Source organism: Tiliqua scincoides, chromosome 5 (genome assembly GCF_035046505.1).
Source record: "Tiliqua scincoides isolate rTilSci1 chromosome 5, rTilSci1.hap2, whole genome shotgun sequence".
Taxonomy (NCBI): domain Eukaryota; kingdom Metazoa; phylum Chordata; class Lepidosauria; order Squamata; family Scincidae; genus Tiliqua; species Tiliqua scincoides.
The window spans coordinates 40688814-40705846 of NC_089825.1; the positions used below are offsets into that span (position 1 = coordinate 40688814).

General features: G+C 44.1%; 1 protein-coding gene across 4 annotated transcripts in view; it reads right to left on the reverse strand.

Annotated features, from left to right (window-relative positions):
* TBC1D5 (TBC1 domain family member 5) overlaps positions 1 to 17033 on the reverse strand; it is a 354766-nt gene that overhangs the window by 202002 nt on the left and 135731 nt on the right. For all 4 annotated transcript variants that reach the window (XM_066628542.1, XM_066628543.1, XM_066628540.1 and 1 more), the window contains one exon: positions 4896 to 5020. In XM_066628542.1, the coding sequence (XP_066484639.1) occupies positions 4896 to 4995 (100 nt within the window). In that variant the 5' untranslated portion in view covers positions 4996 to 5020. The remainder of the gene's footprint in view (positions 1 to 4895; positions 5021 to 17033) is intronic.

Genomic DNA, 17033 nt, shown 5'->3' on the forward strand with positions numbered 1-17033 from the left:
ATCTCCTCCAGCACAGGCAGGCACTCAATGTTGTTCAGCGATTCTTCGGTGACTACATTTTCTCTGGAATATAGCTCAGAGTAGTGCTGGACCCAGCGTTCCATCTGCTGCTCCCGATCCTGGATGACCTCGCCTGTGGCAGACTTCAGAGGGGCAATTTTCTTCTATGTTGGACCTAGGGCCTGCTTGATACCATCATACATCCCCTTGATGTTGCCCGTGTCAGCTGCTATCTGCATCTGGGAACAGAGCTGGAGCCAGTAGTCGTTAGCACATCTCCTGGCAGTCTGCTGGACTTTGCTGCGAGCAGCTCGGAGGACCTGCAGGTTGCGCTCACTGGGACAGGCCTTGTATGCTGCTTGAGCTCTCCTCTTTTCCTCAATGACTGGTTGTAACTCCTCAGAGTGGGCTTCAAACCAGTCTGCCGCCTTGTTGGTCCTCTTGCCGAATATGGACAAGGCGGTGTTGTAAACAGCATTCTTGAAATGTACCCATCTGCTGGATGCATTTGCATCGCCTGGGCCTGGAAGAGATTCCTCAAGCATTCGTGCAAATTCCTCCACTTTTCTCTGATCCCAGGTCTTGCTGGTATCAATGCAAGGTCTTCCTTCCTTTTTTGTGTGATACAGTCGCTTTGTTTGCAGTTTCACTCTGCCTGTGTGGCTTCCTCTTTGCTGACGATGCAGGTGTCACTACCCACTCTGCCAAAGATCTCCAGCAGCCCATGATTCGTTTTAGCAAGGCCTGCCAAGATTTTGGACTGACGATCAGCCTCAAGAAAACACAGGTCATGGTTCAGGATGTGGACTCACCTCCCTGCATTACAATCTCTGCGCATGAACTGGAGGTTGTCCATGTGTACCTTGGCTCAACAATCTCCGACACTCTTTCTCTCGATACCGAGCTAAACAAACGCATCAGTAAAGCAGCTACCACGTTTTCCAGACTCACAAAGAGAGTCTGGTCCAACAAGAAGCTGATGGAACATACCAAGATCCAGGTCTACAGAGCTTGCGTCCTGAGTACACTTCTGTACTGCAGCGAGTCATGGACTCTTCGCTCACAACAGGAGAGGAAACTGAATGCTTTCCACATGCGCTGCCTCCAATGCATCCTTGGCATCACCTGGCAGGACAAAGTTCCAAACAACACAGTCCTGGAACGAGCTGGAATCCCTAGCATGTATGCACTGCTGAGATGCCTGTGTTGGCTTGGTCATGTTGTGAGAATGGATGATGGCCGGATCCCAAAGGATCTCCTCTGTGGAGAACTTGTGCAGGGAAAGAGCCCTACAGGTAGACCACAGCTGCGATACAAGGATATCTGCAAGAGGGATCTGAAGGCCTTAGGAATGGACCTCAACAGGTGGGAAACCCTGGCCTCTGAGTGGCCCACTTGGAGGCAGGTTGTGCAGCATAGCCTCTTTCAGTTTGAAGAGACACTTGCCCAACAGACTGAGGCAAAGAGGCAAAGAAGGAAGGCCCATAGCCAGGGAGACAGACCAGGGACAGACTGCACTTGCTCCCAGTGTAGAAGGGATTGTTACTCCCGAATCGGCCTTTCCAGCCAGACTAGACGCTGTTCCAGAACCACCATTCAGAGCGCAATACCATAGTCTTTCGAGATTGAAGGTTGCCAACTAACTACTAGTAACTAACTATTAACTTAATAAAGTAAACTACAGTAATATCAATTTGATTGTGCAGCTCTTTATGCAGACTTTGTGTAATTTTCCATTTCATAGATGGGGAGCTGATGGTAAATGAAGAGACTATTTTTCACTTGTGTAAGCTGATAACTCCATCTACTTCTACTACTCCTCTCTTTTTTTTCAGACCAACACCCCGCCGACAGAAAACACTGCAAATATTTTCCCAGTTTTACTAGTGAAAAAGGTACTTTTTTAAATGTGTGCCCATTTTAAAAAAGAAAATTATTTAAATATATAGGAATGCTAGATCCAATTTCATGTTTATATGTTGTAAAGTAGCATTAAAAAAATATATGTTTGGGAATTATTGCCTTTATCTTGAAGTGTACTGGTCCAGTGAGAGAAGCCTGCACAATCTACCCACCATGCACAAAAACCCATCAATAAGCAGAATAGATTTATCTTTAAACCCATTCTGCTTGGGTTCTGGCATTTACGATATGTTGTACATTTTTATGGCTATGATTGATGCTATCAATTAGCTTCTATTAGGGAGATGCCGTGTAGAAAGACAGTTACCTATAAAATACTAGGTCCATGGACTGGTCTTCAATGAAGCAGTCATTACAAGCAGTACTCTATGGAAGGGACATGATTTTTCAACTTCTCCATGAGCCATTAAAAAAAAAAAGATAGGGAAAGGGTTCACATGTAATTTTTTACATGTGAAAAAATTTATGATTGATACAGCTGTATTTGAGTGCTGTGATGGCCAAATTCCATCCATGAATGGACCACTAGCAATCTAGTACTCACTATCACATTATCGGAACCCACAGAGGACATAATTTCCTTCACCAGGCAAAGCTCTGAGATGGACACTTGTTCAACGTCAGCTACAATATCCTGATTGGAGCTGAGATTTAAACGAAGGTCTTTCATGTCTAAATCCAAGGTGTTATTTAAGTGACCACATGGTTTGCTCTTTATCAAGTTGTACATATAGTTATACAAATGCAAGGTGGTACTTAAGTACTTATAGCACCAACAATAAAAAGCTCTGCACAACAGATGAAGTTACTCCTATAATCTGATTATTCCTTTGTTACAGGCAGTTGCTGCTTCCTGATACTGAATTCCTGAGTTGTAGCATTTCGGCTAGGAAAATTACATGCCGAAGTCCACCCCACCCCCAATATCCAGAGCATACCTTATTTTAAATAATAGCATAAAACTGAGAGATGATGAATTTTGGATGCATATGGTACCAAATTAAAATGCAGTTCGTGTTTCACTGTAAAAAAGCTATGAAGATGAAATGGATGCTTTATATAAAATATTTACATATAGAATGTAAAAAATGTACTATGGTTGGTAACCTTTATGACTTTGGGGAACCATGTATTTACATATCTCTATCTTTGCATGTGCGTATCTGTGTGTTGTGTATATATTTTTAACAGTTGACAGCTGTTTTAGAGCATACAGAGATGCCAAGCTGAATGAGGGTCTTGATTACTTCAAGATTAGCTATCTTAAGTTTCTATTCATTTTAAGTGTTGTTAGTGCGAAGAGTCATTAGTCACTTCCTTGTCTCATAGAACATCAGCATACATTTACATTGTTAATGAACATTTGGGGTAAATGAATTAATGGCACTTTTAAACATCAATTCAATACTAATAACTTTGTATGTTGCAGCAATGTTAAGGTTCAGATAAAAAACAGAAGTATTTTTTTTTGTCTAAGTAACTAATTGCTCCTGGGCACAGAAAAGGGTACTATTAAACAAACTATTTCTGAGAAAGATTAAAAATTAAAGGTTGGACGTGTGATATAGATATCATTTTTCCCTATTCTAAACAATATACATTCAATACCTGGTTAATGTTGGCAGAAAAAAGAATCAATGGTCTTAAAAATATTTTATTAAAATAGCATATGTTGAATATTTCCGATTTTTAAAAACAAATGTATGTCTGTTGGGATTGTGGGTTATGAAAAATAAGGGTAATCAAATATTTGGGTAACTGCAAATGCAAGATAACTTTGGGAAACTCAGAGAATTGCCAACACTGTTGGTTGTGGATAACCCAGAGATTAAAAGGGCAAAGGCTCCAATTTGGGAGTACTGATCAAGATGTTGATTAGGTGCTTTAGGCCATGGCTCTCCAGACTCCAGCCCATGGGCCAGATATGGCACCCTGAGTAATCCCTCCCCCACATGAATAATGCTTACTATCCCATGGAAGAATCTTGTGGTTGCTGCGCCACTCTCCCCCTGAACTACTTCCCGGCTTGCCACATATGCCCAGAAATTCAAATGCAATGGCTGCTGGGGCAACAGACCCCAGAAGTGTCAAACTGGGGCTCAGTTTTGGGGAGAGTGGCACTGTGACTATGAGGCTCCCTGACGGAATAGTAAGTACCATTTGTATTGGGGAAGCCTTTCCTGGAGACTGGTGCATTACGCAAATGCAAAATTAAAAAACCCACAATTTTCTAGGATAGTGATGTCAATCTCAACTCTATTCTGACATTCTCTCTGATCAAATAGTAATCCTGGATACTGAAGCTGCCTTTGTAGACAGATACTGTATGCTTAGAGTACATGCTTTGAAAGTGTGTTGTTATGGGAGGAAGATGTGCTGGCATACATTGCTTCCCCACCCCAACGCTTGAACTGTGACAATGCTGAACAATGTTTGAACAAGCCTTTTACTTTTATTAAAACTGTAAGTAGAAAGAGAAGGAAAGCCGCTGCTTGGATTGCATCAGTACTACCAAAAATTAAAATGTTGAATTTTCATCTGTAAGGGAATTGATAAATATTATATTTCCTCTGAACAAATTATAGAAGCATCACCAACCCCTCATAAAATAAAAAGGAAATCAAGAAAGCAAAGTTGGTTAAAGAATTCATCTTTATAAGATGTTTAGTAAATGCTATATTGAATTTCAATATTCTGATGGTGAAACCATTGTTTGGTTTGTGATTAAAAAGGATAATAGTGAATTAAACATTTGGCTAGTGTTTCTGTATGTAATTGTAAGCTGACTTTTCAAATTTTCATTAGTGCCAGAGTGCTGTATACACAACACACTATAAAACACTCTTTAAAAGTTATCTGATTCAAGTGTTTTGAAGAAAAAAAATCAGCAATTTAAAATTTAACATCACAAACTGAAAGAGTTATCTTGAGACTCATAGAAGAGTTCTAAAGAGCTGAAATGGGAAACTCACCTTCCTCTGGTTTATTCACATAACTCTGCAAGGGATCAATGCCTATTTCCTGTTCTTCTGTTTGTAAAGGATGACTAGTTTCAGAAATGGAATGATACATATTGGCACTTGGAGCTTTCAATTACCTAGGGGGAAGCCAAAAAGCCAAATTATTAATCATAACTGCTGACTAATTTGGTACTGTAGACAGGTGGCAAAAATCTCAGGACATTCAGTAGTACTGGTTTACACACAACACGGTCTCTCAACTCTGAGCATCCAATTTTTTGTAGAACAGAGGACAATCAGAAATTCATCTATATTTTTTCTTCATGATATGAAGAATATGCCTTAATATAATCATAATACCATCATAATTCTTATTCAATGGGGAAAGAAAGCGCTGCCCTATGTAACCCTTTGATCAACATATATACCGCATCATACTGGCAACCATGAAAATAGGTGAAACTTCCCATAGCCTGGGCCTGAAAGATCCAGAAGTCTGAGCTGAAGCACATAAAGGTACAAAGTAGATGGAGCTGACATTAAACCGCAGCTGAATGATTGTCATGTTTGGTCACTTTTGCAGAACTCAGGCCCCAGTCCTATGTTTCCCTTCCCTGCCAATGCAGGTGTGACACTGGGGTGTGCACTGCAGCCTGCAGGGTGGACAGTCTTCTCCAGATAAGGGAACATTTGGCAAAGAGGCAAAGAGTCTTTGGCAAAGACTAAGGCAAAGAAGGAAGGTGATAAGCCTTGGGTGCCAGAACAGGTCTATGTGGACATGCACCAGCAATTTTGCTGGTGCAAGTCTGAATGGATCTGGGAAGGTGGACTGAGGTCACCACCAATACTGCCCTCTTCCAGCCCTTCTTCAGCACAGTCTCTTTCCAGTTTCTCCTCTTCCCATCTTGTTTTGCTCTTTCCCCACTGCCCTCCCATTGTCCGAGCTGACTTATTGGCACTGGGGGTCATAGAAGGTCCACTGTTGGACTGCTGCTGCTGTTCACCATGGCGGCCTTGCAACCTCTGACAGTGCATCACGTCTGCGATCAGCTGTAAAATGCCTTATACCACTGGAACACTAATTCTGGCAGTCTAAGGGTAGTTTACGATTGGGTTGTCAGAGTGGGTTGTCAGACCAAGGATAGGGTATCTTTAACCATAAAGTAATACATAATTGATGAGTAATGCATGTGGCACTTAAAAACACACACACACACACACACACACACACACACACACACACACACACACACACACAGAGTGTTATAAAGGGTCCACAGAACAGGAAAATTCCTCAATCCAGTTTTCATAGAGACCAGTGTTTCTCAACCTGTGGCTTGGGACCCACTAGATGGGTCGTGAGCCCATTTCAGGTGGGTCCCCATTCATTTCAATATTTTATTTTTAATATATTACACTTGATGCTACCATGGTCTGTGATTGCATTTGGGGAAATGTTACACATCTGTACTTTTAACAGGCTACTATGTATATGCTTTTAACAATGATAGTAAATGGGACTTACTCCTGGATAACTGTGGGTAGGATTGCAGCCTAGGATTACTAAAAATTTTCTGCTTGATGGTGTTACTTCTTGTCATGACATCACTACTGGTTGGTCCTGACTTATTCTCATTCTAAAAAGTAGGTCCCAGCGGTTTGAGAACTGCTGGTTATAGATAGCATACAGCAACATCTCTGAGGGTCATATTTTACCTGTCTACAGCAATTGTGGGAAGGCATCTCTCCCATTTGATTTCATACAGAAGGGATTAAAAACATTCAAACAGTTTTATTCTCTGCTCAGGTTTATGCTGAGAAGATAGTTCCCACTCAACTCTTCCCAGTGAACTGGCCAGATAGGGCACTGGCTGAGGGCCCATGTCCATCCAAGATCCCACTTGACTGGACCTTCAACACCAATGGCAGTGGGTAGTGTCCAATGCAGTTGGGGAGGGGAAAACAGGGGATGCCACAGATTTCCCAGTGTAGGACTTTAGCCCATAGTCCCTAATAACCTGACATTGGAGTTTATTTCACCCAAAACATGACTAAAGAGTAGATTTGAAAATTTGATAGTGATCTGTAGGGCTCACCAATATTCACTGTAGTTTTCAAAAATGTAGGCAGAGAGCAGCTGTGTAGGGAAGATCCATAGGCTCAGACACAGGTCAACACTATACAGTCTAACCTACACAGCCAAGTTCTAGATATCCCTGCCACTTTCAATAAAAGAGAATGGCACAAAAACTCCATGATCTTATATGAAGAGGTTAATCAATTCATATGCTTAGTTTATAAAGCCCTATTCACACACAACCCTGTACGGATGGCTACAGCTTGGAAGATGTCTTTGGGCACGGATGTGCTAACGTCATATATCTAAGCATATATCACTAGCATATATCAAAGGATTTCCTCTATGGAGAACTAGTGCAGGGAAAGAGCCCTGCAGGCAGACCACAGTTGCGGTACAAGGATATCTGCAAGAGGGATCTGAAGGTCTTAGGAATGGACCTCGACCGATGGGAAACCTTGGCTTCTGAGCGTTCCACTTGGAGGCAGACTGTGCAGCATGGCCTCTCCCAGTTTGAAGAGACACTTGCCCAACAGACTGAGGCAAAGAGGCAAAGAAGGAAGGCCCACAGCCAGGGAGACAGACCAGGGACAGACTACATTTGCTCCCAGTGTGGAAGGGATTGTCACTCCCGAATCAGCCTTTTCAGCCACACTAGACGCTGTTCCAGAACCACCATTCAGAGTGCGATACCATAGTCTTCCGTCCTTGTGATGCCTCAACATGGAAGATTCCGTGCTGGAACATCAGCTACATAATGAGGCGCCTCCAGGTGTGGGGCCCAATTTGGCCAAATTGCCCTAAAGTCTTCCAAGACTTTCTATCTTGAATTTTGATCATTTTAATCCAATTTTAATCCAACAAAATTCTAGGGCCTGGTTTTCCCCATCCCTAGTTCAGAATATTATAGGAGCTCCTGAGATCTACACAGCAGTGGTTATCTGATTAAAGGTTGCAGGTTGTAGGTAGGAGAAGAATTAGTATTTGAGGCAAAGTGGTTGGTTGTAATGTATACTGTATATAGCAATTTTTTTTCTCAGAAAAACCAGACAGGCTTTGCCTCAAAGGTTTAAGATATTTATGTGGGTCTTTGACACCAGGTTTCTTTAGCTTGTCTGGTTTTCCTTATTCACCTCCTAGAATCCAACTGTCATCTGCTGGTCTACCTACCATAACAGCCTGTCTGAGTTGTCTCCCTAACCCAGAGAGCTGGATATACTTCCATCACAATCCTTGCTGGAAATTGATATTAGGCTTGGTATAGTATTCCTGGATACAATTCTGCAAAGATTCCTATATCAACATTAGAACTCTGGCTATATTTAGGTTTTACCTTTAGCTACTTACATCTGGCAAATGCCGAGGAAACTTACTCAATGAGTGAAATGCAGTAAAGAGACATCTGTTTTTTTTCCAGAGTTCTGTTTCCTACAGTTCTCATCTATGGTAGTGCACATATGCCCAAACCAACATATTTAACAAGCTGATTTTTTTTTCCTTTTGAACTGTGCTCTTAAAAGCAGCCTGCCACCTTGTAAAGAAGACTGCACTTTTGCTAATTTGATACTGCAATTTACTACACAGATTAAGATTTAGTATTCAGTTCATTTACAAATGCTGTTTATAAGAAGATCACCAAAGAGAGTAATGGTTACTATTCGTGTCAAAATCAAAAAGCAAGATCATTTCCAACATCCCCTTTGAAAAGCACTATTATAGAAATACATAAAAAAGAACTGACAAGAACAATGTTCTGTCCAAAGCAGCAATTCAAAGACCACATAAACGGCTTTCACATAAGAAATTTTGAATAAACTCCGCTGTTAATAAAAAACAATCAATGAACAATACCTATTAACCTAACCACTCTGAATACCAAGTGATCCTTTTGATAGTTTTAGTGTTTTAATTTTTAAGCAACAGCAAAGAAAATTAAATCATTATGATGGCTCATGGGACATTTCTTACAGAAAGATTAATTCTTTACAGAATTGCAGGTCTGATAATGGCCTACAAAATATCGTTCACTTGCATGAAATGTAATTTAACAAAATCATTACTTTTTATTTTAATACAAAAAACCACAAGCTATGGATAGATGGCCTACTGATATGTGATTCAGGAACCACCTTTAATCCAAGCTTTCTTGCTGAAGCTTGCCCTAAAAAGATTCTGGCAATGTACCATTTTACCACAATAGTAAAGATAAAGAAAGCTTCGATGGATTCTGGCATTCAGTGAAATGGAAGTCAAAGTAGAACCATTCCTTCTTATACCAGCTAGGATGAGAGAAACTGGAGTAGGGAGGAGCTACAGCATGGTTCCTTCCATGTGGTCTGAAACCCAGCAGCAGAGGAAGGTGTGAGCATGATTTGGTTCCTATGCAACTAAGGGCCCAATCCTAACCAGGTCTGTCAAGGCAGCAGGGGAGGATAGCCCTTGCTTTCCTGATAGCAGAGTGGCACGGGAGCGTAGGGAGACAGCACAAGAAGCAGGCGATCCCAAACAGAGCCAAAGGAGCAGACATAGGCTTGTTTGTTGCAGAAGCATGTATTGGTAAAGGAGCAGGCAGAAGAGTAGTCAAACGGTCCAGGAGTCAGGGATACAGAGAGGCACAGTCACGATAAAGTACAGTCCAAGTCACAGAACAAACCAGCAGCAACTCAGAAACTCCACCACAGCAACCCACATTTGGTGTCTGCTCTTGCCCTCATATATACAGCGGCCACCCAATCAGAGTAGGGCGACCTCATTGTCACAAGACAATGACCCACTTGTGACCCACTCTGATTGGCTCTCCAGTGGTGCACTGCACCACTCCACCATAGCCTACGTGACTCTGCACACAGCCTCCCAAAGTCACGTGACTCCCACCTGCAACAGGTGCAGCTGATTACTAATCACATACATGTACAGAGCTGCTGTTCCTTTAATTTACATTTCACACCAGGCCTGGACATCAAGGCCCCTCCTGCCACATCTTGGCTTACAACAATTCAGGCCTGGGATGCCAAAGGCCTGACAAGGTCTACTCAGAAGTAAGTCCTATTTTGTTCAACAGGGCTTACTCTCAGGAAAGTGTGGTTAAGATTGCAGCCTAAATCTTGCAATCTTCGCCATAAGTCCTGGTACAGCACTACAAAAAGTGCACCACTGTAATGCCCTTGGGGGCTGCCTGCGCAAATGGTTCCACACATGTGACAGTGGCTCCTGGACATCCCACTGAAGCAGGTAAGTTAGGGGTGGTGGGGGTGGTCCAGGGAAGGATGGTGAGCAGAACAGGGTGGGGAGTGGGCCAGGAAGGGGGTAATTCAAGGGTGGGGATTATCTCAGTGGTAATAATACATGCAAAAGATACTAAACCCCCTTTCCCAGCCCAAACCCCCCCCCCTGCTCCTCAGACATATGCCAGCTAAATAGCTGGCACAGGTACAAGGACAACAATTGGCGGCCAGACAGCCTACAGGTAGGTAAATAAAATATATTTTTGCTTATCTCTTTCAGGCCATCTGGTCACACACTCCACCACCATAGCATGCAGCATGCGCTCTGTCAGCAGAACTGCAAGCTATAGGCTGGTGGAAGATAGGATAGGGCTATTAGTTTAACAGGTTTTCTAGAATAACTTACCATCATGCTAGAGGAAGAAGCTCATATCTCACAATATCTCATTTCTCAACTTACAAATGTCATTACAAAAATAAAAATAGGTAATCTGAGTACTGAGACTCGGTATTTATTTAAAACAAAATATGTCAAAGCTTCATTTTCAGTACAATCCTCACGTAGACAACTTTTTTCAAGAGGTAGTTGCTCATTTTATGTGCTAATTTGATATTATAAAAATTCACAGGCTCAATCCAAATGTACGTGAACAGCTGCTGGATTGAGCTGGGAACTGCACATAACACCATCATTTTCATGTGTACTTCCACACGTAGAAGGATTCCTGATGTATCAGTTTCATGCACGTCTGGCCCTCTGCATAAGAGTCGGGAGAAGTTGCCCTCTACCAAGACGGCAGAAAGTTCATCAGCTATTCAGTTATTAGCTATTTTGGGTTCTTCTTTGTAAAGCAACTAAATTCCAGTGATCCCTCACAGCTCCAGCCCTTCCCAGTGTCTCATGAAAAATAATTCCAAAGAATCAGATGACTCTCCAACTGTATTGGGGCAGGGGGTTGTTGAGCAGATCAGGTTCATATTTTGTTTGTCATGCAGGTGAGGTTTGAATCCAAAGCCACTAAAATTACAAAGGTCTGTTAGTTGTTTGTAGTTCCTTATACATTCAAAACCTGCATATTTATTAGTCCAGTAAAACCTAGTACATTACTTTCCTATAGCAAACCACAGGGACAAACAAGGTGAGATACCAGCTGTCAAAGTGACCAGATATAATGGAGGACAGAGTGCCTAAACTTTTAACCAGTGTATAGAAGAGGGAACTCTGGTAGATGCAGCTTAGCATGGAAGGTTTAAAAAGCTGCACCTGCCAAAATTCCCTCTTTCTATTCAATGGTTAAAAGTATAGGCACTCTGTCCTCCATTGAATCTAGACACCCCTCCCTAAAGCATGTATACTTGAACTCCGTGGGACGTTAACAAAGTTTAATCTATTAATTTACGAGTTAGTTAAGATTATAGCCAAGGATCCACAACCAGCACTGTGAAAACTGGGATCAATTTGCAATTTTCTTACAAAAACTTCTTAAAGTTGTGCATTTCCTAAATTTGTTGTAAAACAAAGTCCACTGCCAGTTTTAAAAAAATTAGTTCTATTTAATAAACGTTTCCTATTTCACAAAGATGTGCATCAAGAATGAAGTGTTCAACAGGCTGAGGTTTCTTGCAAAGATTTTACAAGGTGCTTGCAACTGGATATTTCAATTACAATGTTTCATGACGTACCATGTCGTACTTGACATCTTATATAACCTATTTGGGAAAAATAATTAGTCCTAAGGGTGTACCAAAACATTTCTGTTTATTAACATGGCATTTTATTAAAATATTTATAACCTGCCTTTTGACTAAAAGTCTCAAAAGGCAGTTAACAAGACATTACAAAGCGAGAAAATGAAAAATACACCAAATTTTTAAAAACACTATCAAAATCGATTTGCAGCGACATTGTTCAAAGCAGCAGAAACAAGAAAAGGTGCAAACCAGGGCATCCATACAGAAGAGGGACGCTTTGATTCAGCATCTAAACATCAAGGACGGACATGAATTTTCCAAGGGACTGGGTACCACAGCTAGATCAACTACAGCTAGATCAAGGGGGCTCTCTCCCATGCTGTTACCAGCATAAGAACATAAGAACAGCCCCACTGGATCAGGCCATAGCTATGCCCATCTAGTCCAGCTTCCTGTATCTCACAGCGGCCCACCAAATGCCCCAGGGAGCACACCAGATAACAAGAGAACTCATCCTGGTGCCCTCCCTTGCATCTGGCATTCTGACATAACCCATTTCTAAAATCAGGAGGTTGCGCATACACATCATGGCTTGTACCCCATAATGGATTTTTCCTCCAGAAACTTGTCCAATCCCCTTTTAAAGGCGTCTAGGCTAGACGCCAGCACCACATCCTGTGGCAAGGAGTTCCACAGACCGACCACACGCTGAGTAAAGAAATATTTTCTCCTAACCCACCCAACGCTCAATTTTAGTGGATGTCCCCTGGTTCTGGTACTATGTGAGAGTGTAAAGAGCATCTCCCTATCCACTCTGTCCATCCCCTACATAATTTTGTATGTCTCAATCATGTCCCCCCCTCAGGCGTCTCTTTTCTAGGCTGAAGAGGCCCAAACGCCGTAGCCTTTCCTCATAAGGAAGGTGCCCCAGCCCCGCAATCATCTTAGTCGCTCTCTTTTGCACCTTTTCCATTTCCACTATGTCTTTTTTGAGATGCGGCGACCAGAACTGGACACAATACTCCAGGTGTGGCCTTACCATCGATTTGTACAACGGCATTATAATACTAGCCGTTTTGTTCTCAATACCCTTTCTAATGATCCCAAGCATAGAATTGGCCTTCTTCACTGCCGCCGCACATTGGGTCGACACTTTCATCGACCTGTCCACCACCACCCCAAGATCTCTCTCCTGATCTGTCACAGACAGCTCAGAACCCATCAGCCTATATCTAAAGTTTTGATTTTTTGCCCCAATGTGCATGACTTGACACTTACTGACACCGAAGCGCATCTGCCATTTTGCTGCCCATTCTGCCAGTCTGGAGAGATCCTTCTGGAGCTCCTCACAATCACTTCTGGTCTTCACCCCTCGGAAAAGTTTGGTGTCGTCTGCAAACTTAGCCACTTCACTGCTCAACCCTGTCTCCAGGTCATTTATGAAGAGGTTGAAAAGCACCGGTCCCAGGACAGATCCTTGGGGCACACCGCTTTTCACCTCTCTCCATTGTGAAAATTGCCCATTGACACCCACTCTCTGCTTCCTGGCCTCCAACCAGTTCTCAATCCACGAGAGGACCTGTCCTCTAATTCCCTGACAGTGGAGTTTTTTCAGTAGCCTTTGGTGAGGGACCGTGTCAAACGCCTTCTGAAAGTCCAGATATATAACGTCCACGGGTTCTCCCAAATCCACATGCCTATTGACCTTTTCAAAGAATTCTATAAGGTTCGTGAGGCAAGACTTACCCTTACAGAAGCCATGCTGACTCTCCCTCAGGAAGGCCTGTTCGTCTATGTGTTTTGAGATCCTATCTTTGATGAGGCATTCCACCATCTTACCCTGTATGGATGTTAGGCTGACCGGCCTATAGTTTCCCGGGTCCCCCCTCTTTCCCTTTTTAAAAATAGGCATGACATTTGCTATCCTCCAATCTTCTGGCACCGTGGCCGTTTTGAGGGACAAGTTGCATACCTTAGTCAAGAGATCTGCAACTTCATTCTTCAATTCCTTAATAACTCTTGGGTGGATGCCATCAGGGCCCGGTGACTTATTGATCTTTAATTTATCAATGAGGTCTGAAACATCTTCTCTTTTAACCTCTATCTGACTTAACTCCTCGGTCAGGAGGGGCCGTTCGGGCAGCGGTATCTGCTCGAGGTCTTCTGCCGTGAAGTCAGATGCAAAGAACTCATTTAATTTCTCTGCCATCTCTAAGTCTCCTTTTATCTCCCCTTTCCCTCCCTCACCATCCAGAGGGCCAACCGCTTCTCTGGCGGATTTCCTGCTTCTAACGTATTTGAAGAAGCTTTTATTATTCCCCTTAATGTTGCTGGCCATGCGTTCCTCATAGTCTCGCTTGGCCTCCAGTATCACCTTCTTACATTTCTTTTGCCACAGTTTATGTTCCATTTTATTCTCCTCATTAGGGCAAGACTTCCATTTACGGAAGGAAGCTTCCTTGCCCTTCACAGCCTCTCTAACTTGGCTGGTTAGCCATGCGGGCACCCTCCTGGATTTAGTGGAACCCTTCTTTCTTTACGGTATACACCTCTGCTGGGCCTCTATTACTGTTGTTTTAAGCAGCCTCCATGCACTCTGGAGAGATTGGACTCTTTTTACCCTCCCTTTCAACCTCCTTCTAACCAGCCTCCTCATTTGGGGGAAGTCTGCCCGTCAGAAGTCAAGGGTTTTTGTGAGAGATTTGCCTGGTATTCTTCCCCCAACGTGCATGTCAAAACGGATGGCAGCATGATCACTGTTCCCCAATGGCTCAGTAACGTTTACATCTCTAGCCAGGTCCTGCGTACCGCACAATATTAAATCCAGAGTCACCTGTCCTCTGGTGGGCTCCGTTACTAGCTGCTCTAAGCCACAGTCATTTAGCACGTCAAGAAATCCGGTTTCCTTATCGTGACCAGAACACAAATTGACCCAGTCAATATGAGGATAATTGAAGTCCCCCATGATAACAACCCTGTCCCTCCTTGTCACCTCCCTGATCTGTTTCCTTATTTCAAGGTCCCCATCCGATTTCTGGTCTGGAGGACAATAGCACGCCCCCAGTATTACATCGCTGCACAAGCCTGGTAATTTAACCCACCGAGATACTACGGTGGAGTCGGACCCACCTTCAATCTCTACTTTGCTGGATTCTATCCCTTCCTTAACATAAAGGGCCACCCCACCTCCAACACGCCCCTGCCTGTCCCTCCTGTAGAGTTTATAGCCCGGGATTGCGGTATCCCACTGATTCTCCGCATTCCACCAGGTTTCCGTTATGCCCACGATGTCAATATTTTCCCTTGTCACCAGACATTCCAGTTCTCCCACCTTTGCTCGTAGACTTCGGGCATTCGCATAAAAGCATTTGTACACGGAATGCCCCAGGATGCGCTGCTTATTCGCTCCTTTGTCCCCACATCCTCTCAATGTGCCAAACCGTCTATCACATCCCATCACGCTACCTTTCCCAATTTCATCTCCTACTCTGCCTTTGTCTTGTTGTTCTCTAACCTCCCCATCCTCATCCCATAGGGATGAGGAGTCCCAAACCGGATGCCCCTCGGCTCCTGTCGGCCTTCCCCCAGGGATCAGTTTAAAAGCTGCTCTGCCACCTTTTTAATGTTATGCGCCAGCAGTCTGGTTCCATTCTGGTTCAAGTGGAGCCCGTCCCTCTTGTACAGGCCCCGCTTGTCCCAAAACGTTCCCAAGTGCCTAACGAATCTAAACCCCTCCTCCCTACACCACCGTCTCATCCACGCATTGAGACCCCTGATCTCCGCCTGCCTAGCTGGCCCTGCGCGTGGAACAGGTAGCACTTCAGAGAATGCTACCTTTGAGGTCCTGGCTTTCAGCTTCCTGCCTAAAGGCCTAAATTTGGCCTCCAGGACCTCCCAGCTACACTTGCCCATGTCGTTGGTGCCGACATGCACCACAGCCGCTACCTCTCCCCCAGCACTGTCTACTAGCCTGTCTAGATGAGAAGTGATGTCCGCAACCTTCGCACCAGGCAGGCAAGTCACCATGCGGTCCTCACATCCGTCACAAACCCCCCTCTCTATGTTTCTAATAATTGAATCCCCCACTACAAGAAGCCCCCGACCACCCTCCCGCCGAGGAGTATCCCGAGTGCGTTCGGATACGGGGATACTTGGGGAGGAGGAGTGTGGGTGGGGCAAAAAGCAGGGCCTCCATGGTTGGACAAGGAAGAACACATGGGAACAGCTGTCCTTAAACAGTCTGGGCCCTGGATATCTTTATATTAAAGATCAAAACCAGCCTTTTAATCTAGTCAGAAAACCAAGAGAGTAATTAGCCTGTGGAACTCTTTGCTACAGGATGTAGTGATGGCATCTGGCCTAGATGCCTTTAAAAGGGTTGGACAAATTTCTGGAAGAAAAGCCCATCACAGGTTACAAGCCAAGATGGGTACATGCAACCTCCTGGTTTTAGAAGTAAGCTACCTCAGGAGGCCTGATTCAAGGGAGTGGCACCAGGATGCAGGTACCTTGTTATCTTTTGTGCTCCCTGCGGCATCTGGTGGGCCACTGTGAGATACAGGAAGCTGGCCTAGATGGACCTTTGGTTTGATCCAGCAGGGCTCTTCTTATGTTCTTGTTCCCAGTGAGGTTGTAGGATTGCATGGTATACACCATGTAGCCTGCACTAGCCAAGTTTTTGGCACATCATCTCTCTGACATTGTGTCGTAAATGTGTCGTAAATGCGGAGCGATCGTGCCCTGCCTCCGCTAAAGCGGAAGTGGAACGCGATTGCTCCGCATTTGCTTTCACTGCTGCGGGGAGCCCTGCTGCAGGTCGCACCGGGCTCCCCGCAGCCTGGGGAGCCTGCAGGAGGCTTCGGTAAGTGCACTCAATCCTGGGGATCACGCCACTGCCTTCCCCCTGCCCCCGCTGCCTCCCCCCCACCCATGCAAGTACTTAGTGTCTCTCAAACTCTCCCAGAGAGTTTGAGAAGCACTGCTCTAGAGCAGGGGTGCCCAAACCCCGGCCCTGGGGCCACTTGCGGCCCTTGAGGCCTCTCAATGCGGCCCTCAGGCAGCCTCCAGTCTCCAGTGAGTCTCTGGCCCTCCAGAGATTTGTTGGAGCCTACACTGGCCCGACGCTACTACTCTCAGCGTGAAGGCGACTGTTTGACC